The sequence below is a fragment of the Rhagoletis pomonella genome, unplaced genomic scaffold (assembly GCF_013731165.1).
Source record: "Rhagoletis pomonella isolate Grant_MI unplaced genomic scaffold, Rhpom_1.0 Rhpom_scaffold_00005, whole genome shotgun sequence".
In the NCBI taxonomy this organism is placed as follows: domain Eukaryota; kingdom Metazoa; phylum Arthropoda; class Insecta; order Diptera; family Tephritidae; genus Rhagoletis; species Rhagoletis pomonella.
The window spans coordinates 4,996,218-5,016,182 of record NW_023458559.1 but is presented as its reverse complement, the minus strand read 5'-3'; the positions used below and the strand labels follow the sequence as shown (position 1 = coordinate 5,016,182).

General features: G+C 35.3%; 1 protein-coding gene and 1 long non-coding RNA gene across 3 annotated transcripts in view; one reads left to right on the top strand and one right to left on the bottom strand.

The window, feature by feature from the left end:
* Window positions 1-19,965, top strand: part of LOC118738657 (transcription factor AP-2-epsilon) — a gene marked incomplete at its 5' end in the record, with an annotated part of 341,438 nt that overhangs the window by 287,559 nt on the left and 33,914 nt on the right. For both annotated transcript variants that reach the window (XM_036469563.1, XM_036469562.1), the window contains 2 exon segments: window positions 4,626-4,815; window positions 4,879-5,143. In XM_036469563.1, coding sequence (XP_036325456.1) covers window positions 4,626-4,815; window positions 4,879-5,143 — 455 coding nt within the window.
* Window positions 18,177-19,171, bottom strand: LOC118738658. Its single transcript, XR_004992919.1, has 5 exons — window positions 19,117-19,171; window positions 18,995-19,056; window positions 18,877-18,942; window positions 18,709-18,820; window positions 18,177-18,652 (listed from the first exon to the last, which is right to left on the bottom strand). It is a non-coding gene; the product is annotated as an uncharacterized LOC118738658 (long non-coding RNA).

Below are 19,965 nucleotides of genomic sequence, written 5' to 3'. Positions count from 1 at the left end.
CGATGAAAAACTACATAGCCGTATCTCTCGCTTCATCTGGAACATCTGCGATATTGTTACGAGGTGGAAACACTTCGCATTTAGCTCTTATGCTGACATTGAACGTACAAATCATCGAAACTCCAACGTGAAATATTTCGAAAACATCCGATATGGGAAAAGTACTTATTACAAAAATGTAAACTCATTGTTTGGTACGAGTGCACGATGGCACTTAAAAAATTGCTTGAGGTTCTTGATCGATCGGTGGCAGATTTGCGTAGAAATGTTCAACCATTCGGGAATGCATTGGTATTGCTCGCAGGAGATTTTACGTAAATATTGCCTGTAATTTCTCGACTGACACCAGCGGAAGAGATAAATGCTTGCCTGAAATATTCAACATTGTGGCAAGACGAACATACATACATTGCAGTTCACTACGAATATGCGTGTCCAACTACAGAGCGATTAATCAGCCCAGGTATTAACGCGACAACTACCGAACATAGGGAACGGAAAGCTGCCAGTCAATGAGAGATTAGGACCAATTTTATTGCCTCATAATTTTTGTAACTTAGAAACATCGAAAAGAGAACTGAACGAAAGAATTTTTCCGGATATTCAAATTAATTATAGGAATCACGATTGGTTCAGTGAACGAGCTATTCTTGCCGCGAAGAATAATGTTTATCAATCCAGCATTCAAAGTGATGAAATAATATGTGTATATATATGTAGATAAACACCGTTGTGGAAATAAATGAAGCAGTTAATTATCCAACGGAATTTTTGAACTCGATTGATCTTTCAGGGATTACCTAACATCAAAGAACGTAGATAACAAAAAGGGACAACTCGTTATAATTGTAGCGAATGTGCGCAACAGGGGCGTGCCTTCTCTTTTGCCCTAGTGCGTTTTTTGATTGGATGAAAAGAGAAGGCATCCGGAAATTGGAAATAGGTGTGGCAATTATCACGTTGCGGAATATTAATCCGACCGATACACGACTTCGATTTAAATTATTGCAATTTCCAATTCGATTGGGATTCGGAATCACAATCAATAATGCTCAGGGTCAACCTTTGGAAAAGTATGGTTTAGATTTAGATGCGGGCTGGTTCTCAGATGTTGCGTGTTTCCGTGTCGGCAAACCAGATGTCATTGATATCTACGCAGAGAATTGAAAAACGACAAATATTGTGTGCACACAAGTACTTATTACAAAATCAAACTCATATGAAACGTATGATTTGTTTCGTTAATAATTTATCATCCATGTAACAGGAATAAGCCACAGCAAAGCGTGGCAGGGTACAGCTAGTTTAAAAATAATAATCTAAAACACTTGTAAATTTGTAATGCACTAATTTTACTCAACTTCGGTGTAAAAAAAATGCATAACTCAAATTATTGTAGAGTGCACCCCATAATACTATACTTCAATATTGCATTGTGATTTTTTTAAATTTTTTTTTGAGATGGCATATTTTCAAAAACTAATTTTCTTATCAAACAATTTGTGTGAAAAATTTTTCAAGAAAAAAAGTTTTTAAAATATTTCTTTTCATAGAGAATTTCGATGTGGGTATGTGTGATTTTTTTTTAAATTTTTTCCTCGCGCCGTTCTCGAGATATTTGGAAAACTACTAAATCGATTTGGTTTTGTTTTTGTGCTGTAAAGTTTTTAAAAATTTATTAATCAAGCTCAAATTTCATATTTATTTATTATTTATGTTTATGCATCAACCCCTAAATTTTTAAACAAATCAAACACATGAAGTGTGAACCCCGTCCGTTTTGGTATGGGACGGCCCCATATATATATAAGCAATTAAATACATTAACAATTAAAAATTCACAGATAAAATATTTAATAATTTAAAATATTAAAAAATTAGAAAAAATAAACATAGATAACCATAATTTAGTTTGCGAGAGTCGATAACCACGTTTTCTAGAAATTTTAATTAGGGAAATACTGAAGTATAAGTTTCTTGAAGTTGCCTCTAGACCACTGATGGGCAGTGTTGCCATTTTAGCCGTTTTCCGGCTAGATTTAGCCGGTTGCGATAGCAAACAGCCGGAGAAATTTCGATTTAGCCGGCAGCCGTTTTGCAGAAAAAATTTAGCCGAGTTTTTAGCCGATTTTGCTATTTGCCTTATTTTCTTAAATTTCAAATATGTATATATGTTTCCATTTTTGACTAAGCGTCCCAAAATCTGTTAGACTACTAGCCTTATCGTGGAGAAAATTTTCATGTCAGGCAGGGTTGTATGAAACTGGGCTGATTTCACTTATTTTTATTTTAAACGAAGAAGGGATTTTCTTCATAAAATATTTGTTATAAATGTCTTAATTTTAAGTGTGAAGTTTTATTCGCAAACTTAGAAAATAAGAAATTATTTCACTGTTAACACACTCAAGATGCAAATTTGCAAATTCGCACATTTGCAAGTTTTTCTACCAGCTAGTGTCCACGGTTGAATTTCAAACAAAAGAAATTTGTATAGAATTTTAAAATTCCTCAGAGGGGCAAAAAACAGGATCTACGTGTATATATCTTGTCATTCCGACTTTCTTCAACATACGTTTCAATTTCTTTGTCGGGTTTTCTATATCGACTCTGGTTGAGATTGCATTCCGATTAAGAATACAGTTTTTTTTTTGCCGAGTACCTTTCAAATCATTGGAATTAACTAAATTAATTAAGTAAACAAGTATTAACTTACATTTTTCATTTTAAAATCGCTCCAGTTTGTAAATTTTTAAATTTAACGAACTTGTTTATTCAAATTATCGTCGACAAAAAATCCAACCATGTGCCATAATCATATGCTTTTCCTAATTGCAAATTCGTGCTGGCAAAACTTTTTCCGGCTCGAATTTGTAACTTCTCTCCAAGAAATAGTCTTTTTACTTTTGATTTACTTAAATAAGACATGTGAAATTTAGTTGAAACATTTTAGCCGTTTTTAGCCGGTTTTATTTGCAAATTTAGCCGGTTCGTCCAAAAAGTTCTGGCAACACTGCTGATGGGCACTGTCTTTCCCGCGGGCAAAGCTCCTTTGAGCTTCCTATACATTTTGTATAGGCGCGTGCAAAGTAAAAGCTCTCTCTGCTCATCACTGCACTAGGTCATGACTTCCTTAGCGTCTGAGGAAAGAGTTCCAAAGTCCGAAAAACAGTCGGGACGAGCATAAGTAATTGAACCTGGACAAGATTAGAGTTAAAGAGCGAGAGCATTTAGAAAATATGAGTTTTTCATATAGGTATTCCGGTTTCGCATGAGCAATTAGCTGAAAAATAAAGATGCAGTTCCTGGCATTTCAGAAATATTGTATGTCGCAGTCAAGTATCGAGTTTCTCAACAAAGAAAGATGGTCAAACATCTTCAGACCTTATACGTGTCTCGTGGCAAAATTAAAGCGACGTCCAACTTGTGACTAGAGGGAGAATCTAGCTTTCTATAAACTACCTCAGAATACGTAATAAGGGGAACTGTTAAACTCTGAACCAATTTTCACGGAAAGCTCAATTTTTTTCTTTAAATATACGCACATATGACTTCCGCGCATTAAGATGAAGCAGGTTTTTCTTCGACCACTCAAAGATCGAGTGCAAATCCTCATTAAGTCTTCGACCAACCCTATTCTGTTGGATAAATACAGTTGAAAGTTAATATACGTTGATAAATATACTAAATAGTAGAGGGCCAAGAATGGAGCCTTGTGGCACGGCTGAAGAGATGGGGGCGAGTTCAGAGAGCTTATTACCAGACTTAACTTTTTGGAAACTACTACTTAAGTAATCTTTAAGCAGCCTAACTGCGTTAAAACCAAAATAGATAGCTAATTTATTACACAACAATTTGTGATTAATTGAATCAAAGGCTTTGGAAAAATCGAGTAGGCAGAGCAAGAAAGGTGACTTTCATCGAAAGGTTGACGAATATCATCCAACACTTTTACAATTGCCGTTGAATAACTATGATGGGGCCTGAAACCAGATTAAAGTTGACTCAGCAGCTTATTGGTCTAAATAAAATCCATAACCTGTTGAGCTATAAGCCTTTCGAATACTTTGGATCGTCCCGGTAAAATGCTTATAGGCCTAAAATGACACGGGGAAGAGGCACCCGGTTTTTTAGCTATAGGTGTAACAGTGGCTACTTTCCATGCGGCAGGGTAAGGTGAGGTAGTAAAGCAGTGATTAATTGTGTGCGTAACACAACAGTGTTCGCCCATCGGTTGAAATTCAACCGCTAAAATTAAGCAGAGTTGACGTGAGGTGAGCTGAGTTGAGTTCAGTTGAGTTGAGTTGAGTTTAGTTCAGTTCAGTTGCGTTGAGATGACTTCAATGGAAAAGAGTTGTGCTTAGCACTTAGCATAACATAACATAGCGTAACATAACATAGCATAACATAAAATAGCCCAACATAACTAACACAAAATAAAAAATCATAACATAACATAACATAAAATGGCATAAGATAACATAACAAAGCAACACATAACATAAAATAACATAACATATCATAACTTATCTCATTCTTCAGTTTTATCCTCTTTAACTCTTTGGCGAATAATGAAACACCTTAGTCTTATGCCTGCAATTTAACCCTTATTTTTTATTTTAATTCAGGTATTAAAAGTGGGAAAGAAATTGGCAGTATTGGATCCGGTTCGCCCAGTGAGGTATTCTGCGCTGTTCCAGGACGACTTAGCCTTCTTTCCAGCACGTCCAAATACAAAGTTACAATTGCCGAGGTGCAAAGGAGGTTATCTCCGCCCGAATGTTTAAACGCTTCTTTACTAGGCGGAGTCCTTCGAAGGTTAGCAATGTTATCCATTATTTCCAATACGCGTATGCATTTTTCTTTTTTACCTCACCACAGAGCCAAGAGTAAGAATGGCGGGCGACTTCTAAGGGAAAAACTTGAAAAAATTGGCTTGAACTTACCTGCTGGAAGACGAAAGGCTGCTAATGTTACATTGCTCACATCTTTAGTGGAAGGAGAAGCTACTCACCTGGCAAAAGATTTCCATTTCGTCTGCGAAACTGAGTTTCCAGCACGTCAGCTTGCCGAGTATGTTATAAGACATCAAACAGAACCCCAAGATTCTTATCGACGAAAAGAACTTCTTATTCATTCGCAACAGGTAAGTCTGTGTATAAATATAAGATTAGACATTTCTTGTATTAGGTTTATTGTTGAAAATACTTCATATAGTTTAGTTACGTCAACTAAATCTGCTTTTCTCAACACGTGATTTGGTTATTGTTACATTATTTGGTTATGCATATTTACCAAATCATTTGTTGAGAGAAACCATCGAAAAGTTGTAGTTGTCATGATATCGCTTTTACATCTGAGAGAGTTTGTAAAGGAGACTCCAACAAAAGTTGTTTGCCTTCATACTCATAAATCAAACAAGTGGTTTGGTCACTATAGAAAAAAATATGCAGAAAATTAAAAAAAGTCGTTATTTTTTACAGAGTTTCAGATTAGACCGCCTTAAAATCAGAAAAAGGGTTCGGACCCTATGCTACGGAGAACTCTTTTGCAAACATTTTAAGCCTACTAACACAGTGCACACTCTAATTTTTTTTTTACGCATATTAAGAGCGGGCGTGACTTTAAATTTGTTTCTTGAATTCTAACCACTTATTTTTAGAAATTTCACAGTTACACATAAAATGTTTAAAATTTGCTCTACAAACTGTTTGTTTAAATTTACGCATATAAAGCCTACTAGCGCAGCTATTGGATGTATTTTCGATATTATACGTGAAATTGTTTGTTTAAATTTACGCATATTCAGAGCCGTAACCAGTTTCCTCTCCTAATGTGTGCAATTTTACACGCCGTGTTAATAAAATTAACTATCTGTCTATTTACTTTTACATACCAAATTTAATGTTTACCATCAGTAGAAAATGTATTTTTACGTTCAAAATATCTGCAATTTTAAACATTTAATGTCTATATTTATGTGTATATTTTAAACATCTTATGTGTATATTTATACATATTCTGGTTAAAAAATAAACACTTTTCAGCAGTATGTAGTTTTACATGCACTTTTTAAAGTGTAGACCTAGTTTTATATAACTTAAAATTTTCTTTCACATAAGACTTTTGAGTAAAGCTTTATAAAAACCTTTATTAATTTTTTTTTGCCAAAAATCTATTAGAAAACAGCGTTTAACATTCTTTAGTGCATTTATTACACACGTATGCGAAATCACACACGATTAAGTGATATGATAGGCTCAAAACTGGTTTGATAAAACACAAAGCTTTGCAAATGCGTTTGATAAGGAGGCTATTTTGATATTGTAATTAGGGATGTTAATTTTTCAGCTTTTTCCGATCCCAGATTTTCAGGATGTCATTATCAAAATCCCGGGATCGCGGGATTTGGCCTGCGGATTTAGATATTCATTACTTTTTAACAACTTAAATCGAAAAAATTGCTTCTATATTGTTTGAGAAGCTCTCCTACCATAAAATAAATATTAAATGAATGGGTTTGAAACCTACTCTTTTATTTAAAGTGGCGTTTTTATTTTTTCTATCTGACGCACAGTGTTTCGCCTATATGGAGTCAGATGGAAATAATAATTAACCTGCGCCGGTTTCGCTGAAACTTGACATGTGCTCTAACTTTACTTAGGAATGAGAAATTATGTAGTTTGGTAAAGATAGGATAATTGCCACGCCCTCCACTCTTGTGGACGGAAATATTAAAATTTATCCAATTCCGATAAAATTTAGTTTGTACTCTCTCTTTTATTATAAAACCGTAAATGTAAAATATGGGGAAGATTGGAGAACTATAGCGTCTACAACTCGCAAAAAATGTGGGCCCAGTCATTAAATGTGATGGAATTATGGTTAATTTTTGTTTTCTGCTTTCCAATCTCAGAAAAGCAAAGGTCACACTTTAAAATTATATAATTGTAAATATTCCCTTTTTTCCCCAATGTTTGCTGTGATTTTTTCATTGTTCGAAAATTTCTTTTCGCGAAATTTTGCAAAAACAAGCTGAAAATCGAAAATTACATATATTTGCAAAGCTCCGCGAAATGATCCAATTATACATACATTCGAAAACTACATACAATTCTCTAAAACATGCGTCTAGTTTCAAGACCTGGCGAACCGGTACTATTACTTTTTTTACTAATAATCTTACCGATGAATAGGTCAAAAATATACCAGAAAAAATTGAAAATATGTGAAATAAAAAAAAAAACAGATTTCGACAATATCCCTCTCCACTTTGAAAGTGTCCCAAAATAATAATCATTATTTAAGAGAAAAAATAACCTACAAAACAGAACAGGTGGTTTATTTTTTGTAAATGTGTGCTCCTCTCAGTGGAAAAGGATTATTTGAATATCTCTTTCCGTTGCTGTTGGACACGGACACTTATCGCTGGAAGAGAAAAAATAAGTGTTAGAGCGCGGTTACCCACGAACGTGTACGCAGGATATCATAGAAGTGCGTAGAAACATATCAAATCTGTGACTCTATATCATTTTCTTTATAACTACCTTTATTTTAATCTTTCTTCCTTTATCTTCATCTTTACTCATCCTGATCTTTTTCTTAATATTTATCTTTATCATTTGCTACATCTACATATTCCCTTTCACCTTTTCCCTTATTTCATTTCATTTCATTTCATTTATTAAGAGAAAAAGCATTAGTACAATAAGATCATAGATCTGTTATAGTACAAAACAGAGATTAAAAATACCAGTAAAATAAAATACCTACAGATTACTTAAAACAAAAATAAAATAAAATATATATCACATTATACATATGTAGCAAAGATCAACACAGATGACAAGAGAAAGTTAAACATTTAGATAGCGAAACCCAGACTCACAGAAAATAAATAAATATTTGGTTCAGCGAAAGTACGTATCGCGTTTATTCGAGCTGATTTAGGGAAAATTAATTTATTGTAGAGATAGCTAGGAGCATTATCTAGCAAAAGTCGACATAGAAATATACAATTCCTGGCTTTCCAATTCTCGGAGATTTCACAACCCAACAAACGCGACCTCCACCCAGAGATATGGTCATATTTCGCTAATCCAAATACGTAGCGTGTTATGTGGTTAAACATAACATCAATTTTATCGGCAGATTGAGAATTCAATTTGCTGTAGACAAGTACGGGTTAGCATATGATCGGTAACATTAACTGTAACGCAAGTTTTTTCCTAACGTCAACCGGAGTGTAGGCGGCACTCATTCTCAAATTTCTTAAAATGCTGTACACTTTGCTGACAACAGAGTTTACGTGGTCGTCACATGCAGGCTAGAGTTAATAATAAAGCCAAGATTTGACACAAATTTGAGACAACTACCGGCAATAAATAGTTGCGGAACATCTGAGTTGTTGTGCTTCTTAGAAATAGGTAGCACATATGATTTTTCACTATTAAGGCGGAGGTCATTTCTCAATGCCCAGGAAGAGCTGGATGCTAAGTCATTGTTAAACTTAAAACAAAGTTCATCTACATTCTCGAAATTTGCTGAAAGATAGAGGTGTACATCATCAGCATATGCATGCATGTCCACATGCTGGCAAATATAAAAAATGTAATTTATGAATAAACTAAACAATAACGGTCCCAATATTGAACCTTGTGGGACGCCAGCAAGTAGTGGTTTTAGCGTAGATGACTGAGAGCCGATTCTAACACGCTGAGCTCTGCCAACCAGATAACTCTGCATGAGTAGCACTGCAGAATTCCCAAACCCAAAATAATTTTTCAATTTCATGCGCAGAAGGTTATTTATGGTTCACAGAGTCAAAAGCTTTATAAAAGTCAAGAAGGCATAACAGGGTTAACTCGTCTTGTCAAAAGGTATTCTTATATCATCTGAAATTTTTAGGATAGCCGTAGAGCAGCTATGCCTTGCTCTAAAACCAGACTGAAACGGAGATAGCAAATTAAATTCACTAATGTGCGCTTGAATTTGGTTGGATATCAATGACTCAAAGACTTTAGACAGTGCAGGTAAAATACTTATGGGACGAAAATCACAGGGACTACACGCAGACTTAATTTTAGCAATTGGTTGTACATTTGCAACTTTCCACATATCAGGGAAACACGAGGTAGTGATGCTATGGTTGATGACATGAGTCAGAGTAGGCAATATATGTGGTGCAATTATTTTAACAAACTTAATAGGTATGCCATCTTCCCCAATTGCGTTTGAGCGTATCCTGTTTATACATATTGCTACAGCAACTTCTGATACAGTATTAAATCCAAAGACTTTTTGGCCAGCAAATGTAGGAGGCAGAGGATAGGATGCAGTGGGAATACTATCACAAGAGGAAGTGGTGGTACGACCTACAAATGCCTCGTTGAGGTCTTCAGGGCTGAGTAAGCAGTCAGGACTGTCACTGACATGTACACGCAAATTTTTTAAATTACGCCACAGAACATGGTTCGGAAGCACAGGATTCAACATTTTACTATAATACATACGCTTTTCGCGTTTTATTAAGGCAGTTGTCTCATTCCTCACAAGTTTATAAGCACACCAATTTAAGTCATTCCGGTTCTTCTTCCATACAGAGTATTGTTTGTTGCGTCTGACAATCATAGCGCGAACTTTTTTGGTGAACCAAGGACATGAGGTAGATCGGTTTTGAATGCTGCGAATTGGCACATGTGTTCTAAACAAATTTATAATGATGTCATTTAAAAAACGCAATTTCTCATTTACGATAGTCAGGAAAATGGATGGACCGAGCGCTGCACTGTGGTGGTCAAAATTTAAGTTGAAAGCACAGAAAATTAAGTCGTGGTCAGAGACAATTGAAACCTGTCAAATTTCAGGACAATAGACAAATCAGACACGAGGAAATAATCCAGTAGACTAGGACAACAGTTATTACCATATCTAGTGGGAACGGACAAGTTAACCAAGGATAGACCAACACTGGAGACATCATCTAGCAAACGGGATCTAGACAAGTCACTACATAAAAGGTTTACATTAAAATCCCCGCAGACAATAAAATTATCATAATCGGTGGCGACAGTGGACAACATAGTAAAAAATTCGTTCACACTGACACATTTATGAGGGTTGTAAACACATGACAAAAGGACTTTAGACGATGAACTGGACACTTCAACTAGCAGATACTCAGTAGTACCACAAGGCGTTGTTGAAATTAATCGAGTGTTTAAACACTTCTTGCAGTATATAGCAACACCACCACCCTTCTTAATCTGTCTGTCTGTCCTGTAAAGTGTATAACCATTGATGTCGAAATGAAAGTCCTTCATGCCAGGTCTGAACCACGTCTCCGAGACACAAATACATCGACACTGGAAAATTCAAACACTGCTCTTATAACATCCATCTTTACATCATTAAGACTACGGGCGTTAAAATGCACAACATTAAAACAATTTTGTCGACCACACAAGATATTGAGCATTGCAAGACCATTGTCCTCAACGCTATTCATCTTGTTGTAGTTTACACTCATTTACAAAACAAAGAAGAAAAACAACTTTAAGGCAGAAAAAGCGAGTTAAAATGGAAAAATAAAAAACAGAGGGCTGCGTTATCTTTACATTACATTTAATACTAACAAAAATAAATAACATACAAACAAACACAACAGAGTATAAAATACTAGCGAAATCGCTCCAAATCAGAGCTGCTCGTTATTTTAATGGGAGAGCTACTTTTATCACCAATACTCCTAACATGTACACAGCCACGAAAAGGGAAGGCAGACTGAAGCTTTCCCTCGCGGCGCAGTTTTATAGCCTCTTGAAGTAGAAGCCGATTCTCTTTGGTAAGACTCGCAAATATGTAAAAACTACCTTTGTTGCCAAGAGGTTGCAGGGGAACGGCTGACTTAGTACGCTTGCGGTATTCGCCAAAAGCACGGAGAGTACGATTGCGATCGAGTGGCGAGTGAAATTTGATCACAATCGTACCATTAGTGTCAGCACTTGCAGGCCTTATGCGGAAAATGTCTCTAATCTGGGGAGCCAAGAAATCAATTGAGAGACAGACCTGATTAAATATGCTTTTCAAATTTTCCCCTTCTATGTACGGAGCGCCAAAAGCAACGGCGTCAGCAGCAATGTCAGGAGGAGCTCTTTGTCGTCAGCGTTGCCACAGACAAACTTTTGTTCCTACCAAAATTTCCCACCATAACCGACCAAAACCTACCAAACATTTTTTTGAGTTTTAATTTTTTTTTTGCAATGTCAAATTTATGAAAACATAGCTAACATAACCCTTAGTGAAACTAAAACACAGCTAGTAAAATAAAATAAAATTAATTGCGTATAACGATTCATTTTACTGTACAGACTTGCCCAAATTTATGTCACTTTACACATACATACACATCATCACTAGATACGAATTAAGACGCGAGCTCAAAAGATGACAGCGAAAAAAGACTCGTAAAAAAATGTCGGCGAAGAAAGACTCTTAACATAGGGGACGGCAAGACAGCCGCGTTTACCTCTTTGACGGCGAAGAAAGACGCATAAACTTACGTTCGCGGTCAACTTCGTTTGCGAGTGTAACAGTATACGAATTCCCAATGAGTTTTTGATGTTGAATCCATGTTCACGCGTCTTTTCCCTCACATATTTTCACGTTTTTTTTTTCGTCGTCAAAACACCCGAGTGTCTTTATTCGTGTCTAGTGACGATATTATTATTATTATTATTACGTCGGAGATACCCGCGCTGCGACCAAAGAATATATATTGTGCTAAATCGTAATTGTAATCACTCCAACCTATTTAAAAGCTCAGCACTTTGGATGAAGCCATGTTCCAAACTTTAGATGGAGAAGAGAATAGTTCTCCAAGGTGTATCAATCTACGGTTCATACTTCGTGGATAGGCACAGAATATACTCTGGGGTTTCCTTCACCAGCCCACAAAACCTACAGTCCATCTCTACAGAAAGACCCATTTAATTCAAACGGTACGTTACCTTGCAGGGTGCTGTCACGTTGCCAGTAAGAGTTATAAGTGCAAGGTGTCTTTCGGAGTTCCTTCTGGAAAGAGTTATGAATCTCTTTGATTTTCTTATTCCCTTTGACTTCCGCCAGTCGGCAGTAATTTGAGATTATTCCCAGCTAGCTCCTAAGTAGGTCTGCAGTGTATCATTTGGATGTACCGCAGAATGGCTTGGGATCATGCAAACACATTTGGGCTCCACGCTTTGCGAGATAGTCATCCCTTTCGTTACCTACAAACCCTTCATGTCCCTGAACTCCCCACAGCGTTACAAGCCTTGATGCCATTTTAAAAGACTCTAACGCTTTTAACGCTGCCTGCTCCGACATAATATTTATTCTGGCCTCATTTGCCTTCTACGATTGGGTTTGGGTACGAGCCCGTTGGCAGACTTTTCTGGAAAGGTGCCAAGTCCGTTTTTTTTTTCAAAGTTTGGTTTTTGATCCAGAATGGCAGGTAATACGAAACTAAATCGATTTTTCGTCTCTCCTGAAGAATTAAAAAAAAATAGACTTGGCACCGTTTCGCCCTTAGGTGACGATATATCGATGTTCGTATTGTATATTGGCAAAAATAAGGGTACAAATTTGTACTTAGGGATCAGTTTTATTTACATGTTTGCGGCCGCCGTTATACGAACGCACCGGTGAAATATTCGTGTAAAAAAGGTTGCTAAAATGTTTGGACTATTACACATTGTCCCGAAACCTACCAAAATCCAATCAAGCCTACCAACCTACCAAATGGAAAAAACTTACCAGTTTTGGTAGGAAAAACCCATGTTTGGCAACACTGTTTGTTGTGTTTTCTTCATGATCTCCTCTTTCATGTGAGCAAGTTCAGTCTCAGCTATCTGCACTCTCTCCTCTAACGCAGATATGCACGCAATTTCAGCCACAGCTTTCTGCACACGCTCCTCTAACACATCAATGCGTGTAGATGTCTCCTTTAGTGTGGTTGTTAGCAACAATATCTCCTCATCAATACGTTTCGACAGCTTGTTTTCAACCTCAGTTAGTTTGGTTGGGACACTCGATAAGCAGGCACAACTGTTCTGTCTGCTGATGAACTCTCTTCTCTAGCTCTTTCATTTTGTGATAAACAGCCATAAGAGTGACACTTTCGTCAAGCTTAACAGTTTTATTCGGTGGAGAACCTTTGCTCGACCGACGTTTCAGCGACGAGGCAGCAGTAGGCGACATAGCAGAACAGACACAAACAAAAAATGCCGACAATTTATTTAAATTTTATTTATTAATAATTGCAGGGCGCCACACTCAGTATTCACGAGAAACGTAGCACAAATTTAAGCCGCACTTGAGTATAAACAAGTATGTTTGATAAAATAAATTTTAACCACACAGATTATGCCGGAAATATAGGAAGAGTCAGAGCGATATGCAAACACGTCCGAACCGCGTAGTTGTTTTCTTTCAATTTATAATAAAATTTTTAAATTTACCTTGATCTTAATTTTTGCATTTATCTTTAAGCATCTTTGTTTTTTTTTTTACCTTTGCCTTTATCCTTTTCTTTATCAATGAAATAAAATAACTTATATTCGGTGTATCATATTCTGAATGTGTACGCTCTCTTCTTTGTCATATATGTTCGCACATGTATGTGTACGTATATGTCGTGTAAAGAAATGCCTAACGCTTTGCTTCCACTTATGTACGCCCACTTACAGTTTTCAGTCTTACAATAACCCACAAATTAAGACACTTAAACAGTTGATAAATAACCCACAACGGAAAATACAAAAAGATCGCACAGAGTGATATGCCACGTGGAGAAACACTCTTTTCTTGAGTGATGAGTGTTTGTGCCAGTGGTAAACACCATACAAGACACTTGGTGACGGTTATTTTCGATCTCTGTTTAAAACTGTTGAATAGCTCGAAAAACTAATTTCCACATCCATAATTGCAATTTAAATAAACTTAATTCTGCTGTTACTTAGAATGATGTACCTTAGAATTTTCCATGCTATAAAAATCTGGGCATGAATCACGTATGACGACAATCGTCTGGACGATATCGTGCTGAGATTGCCTTATTTCATGATAACCAAAAATTGTTCGATCGTTTGTGCGATATCGTCCACTCAATTCCAGTTTTGCTTCACGTAACAGTAACAGTAGCATGTAACAGCAAAATAAATGCATGAATCAGTGTTTTGACGACATCGTTTTGTCAGTATCGTTTGAACGACATTCGTTTCAAAGTTACGTGATTCATGCCCAGTAGTTTTATGCATGATGCAAAAAAGAAGGTGATGTACATAGACAACTTCTCACTCTAAATCCGCCATGTTGACTGCCTTAGAAAAACCGTGTGATCTCTTTTCTCATTTTGAGAGGGATCTGCTGAATAGTAGTATAAAGTTGACGAAATACTGAGTAGGCAACACTGCTTCATTATTCGAAGTTTGCTTTGTTCATATTCGCTGTCATTTGTTTTCCTGATTTCGTGAATTTGTGTAAATGTTTTATTAAATCCAATTATTCTTCAATTAAATTATAATTTCACTTCTATCAACACGTTCAAGTAAGTTGTAAGCGAGTCTTTAATTATTTATTTCACAGAAAACTATTAATAAGTAGCCCTATTACAGGTTTTAATTCGTTTATATTGTGTTCATGCCCCAGTGCAGCACCGCCCGAGTGCGAATGAGTTTTGTGGTGTCCCTGCCCAAGTGCTACATCGTCCTGCATTAGTGCGTTTTGTTCCTGTCCAAGTGCTGCATCACCCGAGTGCGAGTGAATATTTTTAAATACCTCCAAGTAAGTTTATAATGGGCATTTAATAACAATAAAACGTATCGAGTGAATTTTAGCATTGCAGGTCATACATAGCTTTTCTTGTTGCTGCTGCCCAAGTGCTACCTCGCCCAGCGTTAGTGTGTGTTGTTGCTGCTACTGCTCAAGTGCTACCTCGCCCAGCGTTTGTGTGTATTGTTATTCCTGTGATTTTTTAACAAAAATAAAAGAACTTGAGGTGGTATTCAATACCATGAATGGAACTCTGGTGGAAACCTGCCCGAAATATCTGCACCGTTTGATGTAATTGAGCGAGTCAAATACCTCAATAAGAAATTAAGACATAATATAAATCTAGTAAAATCTTGCAACTTATGGCGAGGGAACGCAACTAAATACAAGTAACAAAGAATTTTCAGAAAATTTCACTTTCAACTAAGCGGCCAGACATTTTATGCTTATAATAAAATTACTGCATTGAAAAATTAGCTAAAACGCGCACAAAACAATCACAAAATATCTAATGCTTTAATATTTAAATACTTCATATCAGCGTTTGCACTGGCACGTCTAACCGCACTTTAAGTTATAGTACCAGGTTGACCGAGCTTTGCCCCGGTACTTTTTAAATTTTTCAAGATCTGGATACCTTTAAAAAAAATATTTTGGAAAAAATGGATTTCGATATCTATTAAGTAAATTTCTTACTCCAAAATTTAGGTTGCCTATTCCGAAATAAGCTGTAATGATTGGTACATACCTTGAGCGTATATGTACTGTGTATATATAAAAATAAATGCTCATTGAAATTAACAAAATAAAAATGTGTATTACATAGAAGCGTGGAAATCCTGATAGAAAATATTTTCTGACCATAGTCCTCAACAACAGCTTTCATTTGATATCCATATTGCGATGTTTTAGATAAATTGTGTAGAATCGAAAATATGTGGCAACCTTACACTATTATTCTAAGGGATAAAATATATGTATATAGAGAAAGCATTGTTTAAGAACCTTCTCTTGGTACCCATGAATAGTAATATTTTACCTTTTTTTCTAAACAAAAAATTAAATATGCAATTAAAAATAGGTGGCAACCCTATTAAAATATTTTTGAATTAGGGATCTTTAAAATGCCTTCCATATGGTACCCATATTGTGATGTTCTAATTAATTTGTAACTAATTTCGATTAGGTGGCAACCTTATACGAGTCTTCTCGGAGATATGGCCTATTCAGATAACCTCAAAATTCAAAATATTATCTGTGTACACAATTTCAGCAAAATCGTTGGAGCCGTTTCCGAGAACGCTATGGGTATATATATATATATATATGTATATATATACAAGAATTGCTCGTTTAATGTAATAAGATGTATGTAATATTTTTAATAAAAGCAACATTACCGAATTTAATGAAGGCAAATCTGTTCGTTTACCTCAGTAAAACTGTTCTTCGTCAATATTAATCCTATTTGGAGTTATATATCCGGTAAGGTAAGAAACTAATAAACGAGCACTTAGTTATGAACTAATTTTTAATATTCCAGAAAAAAATTGTATTTTATCGTATTACTAATTATATACTATTACAATGCGATAATATAAAAAATAAGAATGTTTTTTTAAGAAAGTATGAAATTTAATACTTTTTTTAATACTTTTTCCCCCAAAACGGCCTTACTTTCTTCCCGTTTTTCTTCTACTTCCAAAATACAACGTTGAGCTAAGGCAGTAGCGAAGCGAGCTGTCACTACGTACCATGATAACATGATGCAATAATAAAAGGTGTTGTACGTTGTGACAGCCCGAAATCGAACTACCTTAGGTCAATATTGTATTTTGGAAGTACAAGAAAAACGGGAAGAAAAAAAGCCCTTTAGTTGAAAAAGTACTAAATTTTATGCCTTCTCAACAGCGTTCCGATTATCTGAATAGGTATATATATGGCTTGGTAGTCTCATAAAGTTGTAGATAATTAAAATAATAAAATAAGGCGCGTTTTTATTCACAGGAATATGATAATTTGCTTAAAATTTTTGAGCTGATAATACCCAGCTAGAACAGTATGGCATATATAACTCCTTTTATAAGCCGCATCACTAAGAAAATTATCCCTTGTGAATTTGAAATGTTTCCCTTATATTGTACAGGCCAAATAGAGGAATTAATTTACGTGTGATATTTTGTCCCCCTCTTTCAAATGGGCTTCTTGTGCGCATATATCAGGTTTGATAGCTGTTGACCATACCAATAATGCCTCATACTTAGTTTTACTAGATCAATTCGTGTTCTCGAGAAAAAAAATTTCACGATTCAAAAATCTGAGTATAGCGGCCAAATTCTTTTCTAAAAATTTTGAAAATTCTCCGTTTTTGGCCTATATTTGCTTTGTATGGTATTTGCCATAAAATATAGGCCAAAAACGATAAATGTTCAAAATTTGGAGAAAAAAGATTTTTCAGATTTTTGGATCGTGAAAATTTTTTTTCTCGGAGAACACGAATTGATCTAGTAAATCTGAGTATGAGGCATTATTCGTATGCCAACAGCTATCAAACCTGATATATTCGCACTAAGGTTTTGTTGTGTTCCACAGTGTTATATAAGGGATACTTTGAGGAATCATATAAACAATTATACATTACCCAAGTTCACGTACATCCAAATTATTTATTTGTTTTTGAAATTAACAATATATTTCAGAATTTATAATTAATACGTTGTGTTCATTTTAGTAAATGCACTTTGATTTTTAATTGTACAAAATTTATTATATACATACAGTATCGGTCATATCAATAGCAACCCTATTTCAAAGTGATATTATTTCCCTCTCATGTTAATTTATTTCTAAGAATTTACAAAAAAAATAAAGTTCAATTTCTAACAAAACCCATAAAAACCCAATTTTAAAACTTCGTAGAAAACTACAAAAAATACAACAAATTTTCACCCAAAATTCACATTTTTTTCTCAGAAGTCTTAGAATTTTTTTGAGCACTCAGTTTTATAGCCCCTTCAATTTTAGTCTTATTATATGCAAGTTGGAAGTGGCTAAAAATTACCTTTGATTTTTTAGAATCGATATAATAACAAATCGTGTTTAATCGTCTTCCATATACCGAAAAATGCGACTATTTATCCATGGCTGAGTGGAATATCGACCTATCTCGGCAGCCAGGTCGAAAACACTCGATATCAGAAAACTTTTCAACGCCCTAATTCAAAATTTGGCTGGAAAACGCCCTATTTTAGGATTTGATTGAAAAATGCCCTATCTCAGAACTCGGTTCAAAAACACCCTATCTCAGCTGGCGATCCAAAAACGCCCTATCTGAGCACATTTTCAAAGTATTTTCATTTGAGATAGGACTTTTTTGAACCGAATAATAATAATAACATACTATATACATATCTAGTTTCAACATAAAAAAAATTATGTACACATTAATTGTCTATGCATATCTAAGTCAATATATGTGATATATATGTACATACATCTACATATCGTCGTTTAAAGTACAAAACCGTGTATCAGTAAAATGCCAAACCGCGTATCAAGATAATGCAAACCCAGCGAGGTTGCATACATTATTTTCTAGAGAGTGAAAACACTCATATTTCAAAATGGTTATCTTTTTTTAAAAAGCAATCGCATTTTTGGCTAGTATGTATCAGGAAGAATGGATAAGGATTGAGCCAAGAACTTGTGTGAGCAAATCCAATTTTTAGCATCAAATGTCAGTTACGGCGGTTTTGTACTTAAACGACGATGCTTATGTTAACAGGAACGCTGCAATTTAATACACGGGTGAAGCAGGAACGCAGCACAGCAGAAGCATATAAACAATCTGCAAATGAATGGCTTTTTAGGTTTTTAACAAACAAACACCTGGTTTCAACTTACTTCAACGTGTCTAAAGCACAACGCACACACTATTGCAAAGGCGCAACAGGGACGCAACACTATAAAACACGGGCGGAGCAGGAACGCAGCACAACAGAAGCGTCCACAAAATCTGCGAATAAATGGTTCATTAGGTTTTGAAATAACAAAGAGCTGGTTCCAACTTACTTCAAAATATCTGCAGGATGATGCACACAATCAAATTCGGCCGCAGCTGCAGTTCACCAGAGAATGCTGCAAATGGAATGGTTCATCAATGAAGTCAAAATAATATGTTGTAACTTACGTGTATTAGCTCTTAATTACAATACCAGCACAGGTCGGCCAGGAAAACACTAAGGAAATTACCTAATAAATGCAGAATTATAATTAATTTGTAAAATAAATCGGTTTTATTACAATACTTACCAAATTTCAAGCAATTAGAAAACAAATGTCAGCGAATAAGAACAAAACGAACAACGAAAATTGAATCAATGTAGCTTGTTTAGAATTTTTTTCTAATATTTTGGGAAATGTTCAGTGAAATTAGCAAAGAAACAACACAGTTTCTCCTAAGGTAGTTCAAGATGGCGGATTAGAGCGAGAAGTTGCCAACGTATAACACCTTTCATTATTGCATCATGCCATGATAAAAATATTTATAAGGTACAATCGCTGAGAGCCAACTTTAGGAATTTTGACGTTTGCTAGCATTTTGAAAATTTCTCTCGCCGTCATTTCGCATTTGTTTGTTTTTATTTTCACCCAAAGAAAAGAAATATATTTCTGACGAAACAACAAAATTTTAATATACATACATATGTAAATAAATAAATGGCATATTAAGGCGAAGCTTTTGGCATGCATTTGAAGATATTTTACCTTAAAGGCACTGCACTTTTACAAAGAACTATCTTGTGCTTACATTGGGTGAGGTGGTGTGGCAAAAAATGAGTCGAGCATACATAGGGGCACTGTGGCAAATCCGTTTTCATAACACCACAAACCTCGATCCATTTTTGCTGTATACACGATAGTTGCGGGAACTTGAGGATCTTTAGATTGCTTTGCTTGCAGAAGAAAAGGAATTTGGGCAGCCGTTAAAGCAGCAACTAATTTTTCGTTTCCAATTCTTTTAGTTTTTTTCAACTTCTGAATAAATAAATATTTCAAATCATAAATTTTCATTTGTTTATTTTGAATTTCTTTGACATTAGAAACATTTCGAGAGAGAAAACTGAAAATGCTAGCAAACGTCAAAAAAACCCAATGGCA